Source organism: Citrus clementina, unplaced genomic scaffold, assembly GCF_000493195.1.
Source record: "Citrus clementina cultivar Clemenules unplaced genomic scaffold, Citrus_clementina_v1.0 scaffold_1, whole genome shotgun sequence".
Lineage (NCBI taxonomy): Eukaryota > Viridiplantae > Streptophyta > Magnoliopsida > Sapindales > Rutaceae > Citrus > Citrus x clementina.
In genome coordinates this window covers 26,819,571-26,828,207 of record NW_006263303.1, presented here as the reverse complement: position 1 = coordinate 26,828,207, position 8,637 = coordinate 26,819,571, and the positions used below count along the sequence as shown (strand labels likewise).

The following is an 8,637-nucleotide window of genomic DNA, read 5'->3' as shown; positions in this document are numbered from 1 at the left end:
TCTCTATTTTCACTTCTGCTAGTTTGAATTTGAAGAATCTTAAGTTATATTAGACCAATTTTATTCTTAAAACGATAATTCAATAGTTACAGAAATAATGACATGAATTATTTAAGTATTTTTTTTTCAAATATAGAGAATAAACTATATTCAACTATTTGTAAAGATTTGTCTTTCTACAATTTATTGAAATTTCGGAATTGTCGTAAGGGTGTTGAAATGATGAAGACAGCTTCAAGTGACCTTTTTCTCTTTATGAAAATTGAAAAATGCCGTTTTAGTAGGGCTAGGCTATTGGTAGTCTAGCTCATAGGATGGGATTTAACAATTTGCCACCCCTTTCCGGCAAAAAAAATCCATCAATTAATTAAAGAAGATTTCTGACATTTTTGTATATCTATCCACATAAATGCAAAGATAAAAATCGGGTTTAATTCATGTAAATGAGAAAAAGGTACTGAATTAGTTACTATCATGTCGAATTTAATCATACGTCCTATTTCGCGTCTTGATGAATTGAGTGTTATTAATGGGTGAAAGTCTTAAGATCTGTTTGGGGCAGCTGTCCCCAGACTAATTCTAAGGGAATATTCTCTTAAAATTAGCCTGGAAAGCAGCTGCGCGGTGGTAACGCAGCTGCTCCAAACAAGTCCTTAGTTAGTGCCAAACATCACCTATTAATTGAAATGTGGACTCTAAGACATATTAATTGCAATGAAAATTACTTCAGCAAGTTGAGAAAATAAAATCAAAATTTTTGTAGAAAAAAATGACTTTTTTGATTTGGCGAGAATTTAAAAAGTAAAGAACCATATTTTTGTAAGTAATTGAATAGTCTGTTGTAATCACTGATCATTGTACTGACAGTCAAGATCAGGGTCAAGTGAATCGGGATTTTGTTTCAAATACAACAGTTAAAAGTAAAATAAACTGATTTACTATTGACTAGTCCATGAACTTATTATAGTTGGGCAAAGGAGTAGTTGGACAAACCAACAAATTAGTGTAAGTAGGAAGGTGAGGAAGAGTTAGGACTCTTGTGACCACCCTTTTGGATTGTTTCAGGAGTGGGTAATGGGCTGATAGTGAAAGAATCACATACTAACCTTCTTCCTTAAAGATAGAGTTCAATGACTTTGATTCATGAGTGGGTGTCACGCTTGAGGGTAAAGAATTACATAGTCACTTTCTTCCTTGAAGCTAGAGATCAATGACTTTTTCTCAATATTAAAAAGTTATAGGGAAAAAAAAGCTGTGAGATTTATCTATTTTTGGGTAGATATTTGGGCTAATTTTTGAACCATGGTGTATAACTATAAAAATTCAAGGTTTTTTTTTAATTATACGAAAAATAAGAATGAATTTAGATATGGAAATCATGATTTGTGGATAGGATAAAAATTGGTATTTCAAAATACTAATCATTCACATCAGAAGTAAGGGAGTAGTTTTTAATGTGTGTGAGTTAAATTAGTCATTAGTTGTATCATTTACAAATTAGAACTGAAAAAACCAATATGTATGTGATTTGAATTGTCAAATTGAATTTAATTGTGATTCAGTTATCCAAACTGTGAAATATGTGGATAATTAATTCAAATTAAATAAGAAAAATAGATGATCACAAGTTTAAATTGAATTAAGTTAGTATGGATAATTAATTTACGAGAAATTATCAGTCACATTCCCTTAAATGACACCCATATCAAATATGCTACAATATTTTTCACGTATATCACTCGTATACCCTAAGTTGACAAAACACTTATGCCGTCCACCAATCCGTTAACTGCCATTTGAAATCACTAACATCATAAGGGTAATCTAGTCTTTTAAGATGAAAGAAACTTTGATTAAAAAAACGACATGTCATCTCATTTACCTATTAAAAAATGACATGTCATATGATACATATTGATCAAAATGACACGTCATCTCATCTATCGGATAATTGTTAATAATTGCTAAAAAAACGCTACTTTACAACCGAATCTACTCCTCCAAAATTTAACCTAAATTTTTGAAGATCTACTCCTATAAGCTCCAACTGAAACTTTTATGGTATAATATGTATAATTGTAAATAATATGTTGTTAATATTTTTTATGGTATAGTATGGATATTTTTTACAAATAATTGTTAATAATATGTACCATTAATAATTCATATTTTTTTAATAAAAAAATGTGTATTGAAAATTTAGGTTAATTTTTGGAGTAAATTTATCTTTTTACCTCATTTTAAGTTTCAAGGGCGAAATAGTCAATTTGCCATAATTCTGTTAACTTTCTAACGGCAGTTAACAGATTGGTGGACGGCAGAAGTGTTTTGTCAACTTAGGGTATATGAGTGATATACGTGAAAAATGTTGTAGTACGTTTAAATGGGTTTAAGGGTATATGCCTGATAATTTTCCTTAATTCAAATTACATAAAAAAAGTGAATGACTAATTCAAATTGAATTTAGGAAAACGGCTACAACTACTTGTATTTTATATATAGAGGAGTCATGCAAAGCTTTCAAAATATTATTCTCCTCTCTAGTTTTTTATTTGAATAGATATTTCATTAACCATAATCACCACTTGATAAGTTGATACAATGCATTACCCAAATGTAAAATAATACAATTTTCTCCATAAGAAAAATAAAAAGGAAAAAGGTGTGAGTGTTTACTTCTTGTGATGGGAGTCTAACGAGCCATTTATTTTTTAACTTAATGATATAATTCACTTAATTTTAATCAGTTAAGTTAGTAAATCTATTTATTTTTTTCAACTTAATAAAAAATTATAGTCATTAAGTTATTAAATCAACTTTTTTTAAACCTTTTGCTTAATCTAATAAGTTGATTATATTTAAGTAACTTTTTTTAAACCTTTTGCTTAATCTAATAAGTTGATTATATTTAAGTAACTTTTTTTAAACCTTTTGCTTAATCTAAAAAGTCCAAATCACATCATTAAAAAATATTCTCCGAAATATTTCTATCAAATTAACTTATTTTTATCCTTACCTTAATAAAATCTACTACTTAGCACCATTGTTATCTCTATACTTATGATATGTAGTAGATCATTATAATTTTTATAATTTTTATAATTTTATTTTCTTCGAATTAGCATTATTTGTCTCTACAATTTTTATTGGCATTTTTCATGTAAACATCATAAATTATAATTAAATTGTTTGACGTGTTCTAATTTAAAACAGTAAAGGGCTGTATTTGCTTGAACATGATTTATGTTATGATAAAATAATATCTTATTTATATTTTTTGAAATATTCGTTATTTATTTAACATTTAATATTGTAAGGGCACATATATAATATTACTGATTTTTAAATTTTTCTTAGGTGGGAAATAACCAATAATTGAATACTTATTTTCAAAGTTTGAGATTATTCATATTCAGATATTATAAAAATAATTTAAGTCTATTTAAATTAAGAAAAAAAGGACCACCAAAATGTGCTTGGAGAACAATTTAATACTTATTTAAAGGTCGCGATACCCTTTTCCCTTACATTCTAAGAGGTGTCAAACAGGTTGGGTGGAACAGTCCCATGATGGCCCAGCCCGAAATTCTTTGTCCTGCTTTTCAAGAAATTAAGCGAGGCTGCTCTGGCTATGGCAAAGCATAATATTACTGTACTATAAATTAAGTACGCAAATTGTTATTTAACATACTAATAATGTGAAATGATATGACAATAATTTGGTAATCATAGATCACTCTGAAAACTAATTCTACAGAATCCTTGTATTGCTTACTGCAATATATGGTCTAGCCAGATAATTAAATAATACACTGCAAGTTGAAAAAATTAAAGGGGAACAACAATTGGAGCTGGTGGCACAACTTTCTTAATAGATGAGCAGTCCCAACCTCTTTCCTTGTTACAGGTAACAGTGAAATGCTTTGGAACCCAAGTTTCTCCGGCTGATTCTCTCTCTCTCAGTAGTTTCCTCTGCTTTTCCTCAACAGCTTTCTTTGCTTCGCTAGCTTTCTCCCAATCTTGCCTCATTATATATTGGCTCACCTCGCTCCACACCGCCGCTGATTCACTTGGCCACATCTCCTGAAAAAAATCAAATTATATTAAGGTGTGTGAGCAGTAATTTGATATGTGATTTATGTTATCAAATTCCTTTTGGATTATATTATTGTGTGCCTTATAAAATGCAGATGCCCGCATGAGCATTTCACCAAATTTAAGTTTGTTTTTTGTAAAATACAAAGATTAATTAGCATTTGATGAATGTTCATACGTACCTCCAAATCCTTTACAATGGGTGCTTTCAACCCAGTAAGAACTTCTTTAGCATTGTAGATAATTGTACTTTTCCCATTGTTGACGTCCTTCAGTGAGACAGTTCTAAAGTTTTTGAAATAGAAGGGACAAATCAGTACAATAAGCAATTAACTGAGATTATGTAACACCAGAAAATCGGAAAAACAGAAATCAGTAATTTCGAAGAGTACTTGGATAATGTACTACCTATCCCAATGGCCGTCAATCTCATAAAGAATCTTGGATGACGAGGAGTTGTAGATTTTTCCTTTAACAGCCCTATGGTTTCTTCTAAGCGCTATAAAAGGATTGGCTTTGTAAAATAATTCAGCTTCTAGGCCAGTCTCATAGCATTTGATTTTCACATTGCCAACCCAATCAGCTCCAGGAACTGGAAGAAATCTGATGCATAGCTTTGGTGAGTTCATTTCATAAGTTTCATTGTGATTAAGGAGCTTCAATTGCCTTCTTCCATGCACCTCAGCTTCCACCGAAGCACCTAGTAACAATCTCTATGTAATGCTAAATGATGTATGATAGTTGAAAACATAATGTTGAATGCTTGTCTAAAAAAATCCTCCGGAGTTGACAACCTAACCAGCACGTAATTTGTGGCTAGCAATTAGATCTAAACAACAAGATCTACATTGGATGGAGTTTATGAATTTTTATGGTTATTATTTGGTCACTAGCTAACAATTTAGCATGCAGTTGGATATTTGCACATGAAAAGTACTCATGTTTGTCTTAAGTTTATATATCTAATTCGGGATTTTAAAGTACAAGAAAAATCCTAAGAACGCTTTAAGACCGTGGAGTTTAAGAGGCTTAAAACTTAAAGCGCATTAAACCGTATAATTTATGCATTTTTCTAGACTTTTACATTTTAAAATTTCGGATTGAAACATATATATTTAGTCTCAAAATTAAGTATCAACACCTATATAAATTGGGATAAATGGGTACCGTAGAATTTGGGAGCAGGATGCTGGCACCAAATAATTTCAATATTTTCCTTCTCGTCAGTTCCATGAAGAGCTGTAACTGGGGGGTGATGTGAAACCTGCAAGGCAGTACCAGTAACCACAAATAGAATAGCAATTACCACTCATTCGCTCTATGTATATTTCACAAGTAAAATTCCTGTCTCACAAATGTTTGGCATTTTCTATAGATAATACCTGCTCGAGTAGAATATTGAGGTTTCCTCTAGAAACATGATGAGTTTCTCCAAGAACAGGGTTGTAAGGAGCAGAGCCGAAAACAGGAGGTCGATTCATCGATATGCTCCAAGCTACGACGGCTGTAAATCTTTCCAGGGGGCTCTCCAAGCTGTTGCATTTGCTCAGCATGTCATTGCCAATGCAATATACTAGTTCTCCGAAACATTGGAGGTGTGATTTGGGCAAGTTGAAGATAGCTGGCAGCTGAAGTTGTCGAGAAATTATTAACCATCAAGTAGTCGGAATTCCCGACGGAAAGGAAGTTTAGTTATAATTTCAAATTACGAAAGTAATTTTAACTTCTGATGATTCTACAAGAAAATATCGTTTACTAGATTTTATTTCCTCATTCTTGTTGTTAAATTTTGTAATTTTTAATGAATATTAAAATTAAGGATAGGATTTCACTTCATATTTTTTATTTATTAACTACCAATAAGAAATTGAGTTATTTGTTCAATATATTATCAGATAATGAGCGAATTTTGATCCTCTTATATTTTGTCATAAGAGTCTATTTAGCCGCTATATTTTAAAAACATACTTTAAGACATCCCTACTGTTAAATATGTTATATTCCTACTCTCACTTTTTCTTTCTTTTTATATAATAACCTTGGAAAAATTTATTCTTTGGGATATTAATGAAAAGAAAAAAAATTTAGTTTATCAAGTTAGCCTTAAAAGTAAAATAAAAAATTTTATAAAATTTTATTATTATTTTATTTTTAGGATTAATTTGGTAAATTATGTTTTTATAAATAATTATTAATAAGATTATTGTGAAGATGTTACACACTAGTTTAAGTTGATTGATATCAATTTATTTAAAAAAAAAAAAATTGCAAGGTACAAAAAATATTGTTATTTATTGGTTAATTTGTTAATTAATTTCCTTACAGTTAAATTGATTAATGTCAAGAATATTATTGTAAAGATAATTTTTTTAAAATATAAAGATTAAATAGACACTTAAATTAAATTATAAAGACTAAACTAATATTACTCTAAAATTAATTAAATTTGAAAAACTTAAAAAGTACACTTGCCTTGAACCGGGTGACATCTGTTCCTGGTCGTACACTTTTAAATAAACTTAAAACGCGTTGAAGAATATTCGGAGCTCTGAAATCATCATTTGATTCTCCATCCAACGATAGTGGCTTTGTGAGCACAACATTTATCTCTTCCTTAACCTGCACCACACCGTACCATATAATTTTATCAAATTATTCTGTCTTGAAACAAAATGAGAAGATTCTCTGACGGGAATAATCTAATCAATTGCTAGTAAAGATCAAAGTGTGAAGACGAAATAACCTAACGTATTCTTCTTTATTTTTATACGACTGCGATCTAGAAAACTTTTTAATTGCTAATCTAATCAATTTAGCTCTCTCAATTGCTAATGTTGTATATATTAGATAAGTAATTAACAGTCGTTTTCACAACTAAAAGTTACCAAATCAACTATATATATATATATATATATATATAGATATATTTGTTTTAAAGCGAGATCAACTAATATTTATTAGATCATGAATGACTAATTTTTTGACAGTACTCTTTTAAAGTAACATATTAGATCATGAATGATTAATTAGCCAACTAACACAAGATTAATATATTTAATCGATAAGCTCGATAGTGCAGAAGGCAGGCCGCTTTGTAAGAAGATACTAAACGAATCTAGACAAAACCAATAAAAAAAGAAAGAAAAGAAAAGAAAACTAAAAAAGCATATAGAGCCAGCCAGCCTTGGTTTTGCTAATTGATCAGTGAACTTTGTTTTTATTTATCCGTGTGTGTGTGTGTGTGATCAAACTTTATTGTTTTCAAAACCCTACGTGGGACTGCGGGGAGGGAGATTGATAGGAACCCCCAAATAAAATTCCCACTTAAATTCTAAATTTTACTACGCACTCGTATTGCACGAAAAACAATTATCTTTTTTATTTCAATAAAGATAATGCCCTGCCACCAAACCAAACCCAACAAAACTGTGGCAAAATTTTAAACTGTAAAGATTTTCTTGCTGTATCAGAATTCCCTATTGTTAATAATATTCTTAATTAGATTGGACAAAACCAAATCCGATCACAAGGCATAGGCTAAAAAATGCGCTACATGTAATTGATTCGATCTTAAAGTTGAAGCAATTAACGCCAACCAAAAATCTTTCTAAGCTTCTTTTGAAAAGCAATTTTGCGCACCCACGAACATGCATATAATAATAATGCCTGTTGACGTTCGAAAGCTACTTTTCCATTTGCCGGAAAACAGCCTATTTAAGAACATAAAACACAGTTTTATTTTCATGCTTCTTTTCTTTTTTATTTTCAGAGCAAAATTAACAGGAAAGCGGAGTTAACGATAGAAAGAAGGAGATATGTATGCATACCATTGTATTTGAGGAGTTACGGAAAGACTTTTTCGTTCAACCAAACAGGGCCTTGCTTCTTCTGCAATCTCCTGCCGAGAAAATTTTCTAAATTAATGGTGAAAGGACGGTTTTGATTGGAGTTGTTTCCTTCTTGTTAGTACACAAAACCTATGTGCTTGTTTATCGTATGCTTCTTTGTATTTTATAAGTGGAGACAGGAATTTTACAAATGACAAAAGATGGCTCGTCTTTCTTTATTTTGTCAATATTTTGCATTATTGTTTTTGTAAATTCGGGTTGATTCTATTATTTTGATTTTGTTCGTGAATTTCGAGCAATAACATACGAGTCCCTGTATATTTATAAAATCACACTAAGAAAGAAAATTTATGCTTCGTGGTTCATACGAGTCCATCTCTTTGAGGAAAAAAAAAAAGTAATTCGAATGTTATATCCTTGAAATCGGTTTATGAAGGACCTCATTTGCTTCAAATTTTCAAAAAGATAACAGTCAAGTAACTGCTTTGATTAAAAGTCCTTAACGGATTCACCGAATCAGGATTGAGGTATTTGAGGAACCCACCAAGGATTGGAACCCGCATAAAAAGAAAATACCAATTAGGTGCTTATGTGTAATTTTACTAACATGTAAGGGCTTAAACTTAATTGAGCAATCAAAACTTGTTCGTGTGAATATCTATTATTGGGATTATTATTGGTTGTTTCCATATTT

General features: G+C 30.4%; 1 protein-coding gene across 2 annotated transcripts; it reads right to left on the bottom strand.

Annotated features, from left to right (window-relative positions):
* Positions 1-3,756: 3,756 nt before the first annotated feature.
* Positions 3,757-8,143, bottom strand: LOC18056028 (oxysterol-binding protein-related protein 4B). 2 transcript variants are annotated; one of them, XM_006453210.2, is made up of 7 exons: positions 7,923-8,143; positions 6,568-6,714; positions 5,478-5,723; positions 5,263-5,359; positions 4,504-4,795; positions 4,278-4,380; positions 3,757-4,083 (listed from the first exon to the last, which is right to left on the bottom strand). In XM_006453210.2, exons 1-7 carry the CDS (start codon positions 7,923-7,925, stop codon positions 3,829-3,831), a joined length of 1,143 nt encoding a protein of 380 aa, XP_006453273.1. In that variant the 5' UTR covers positions 7,926-8,143; the 3' UTR covers positions 3,757-3,828. The 2 variants fall into 2 exon arrangements, with proteins under 2 accessions (XP_006453273.1, XP_024033841.1); XM_024178073.1 differs by having other exon boundaries at positions 4,504-4,687.
* Positions 8,144-8,637: the final 494 nt, after the last annotated feature.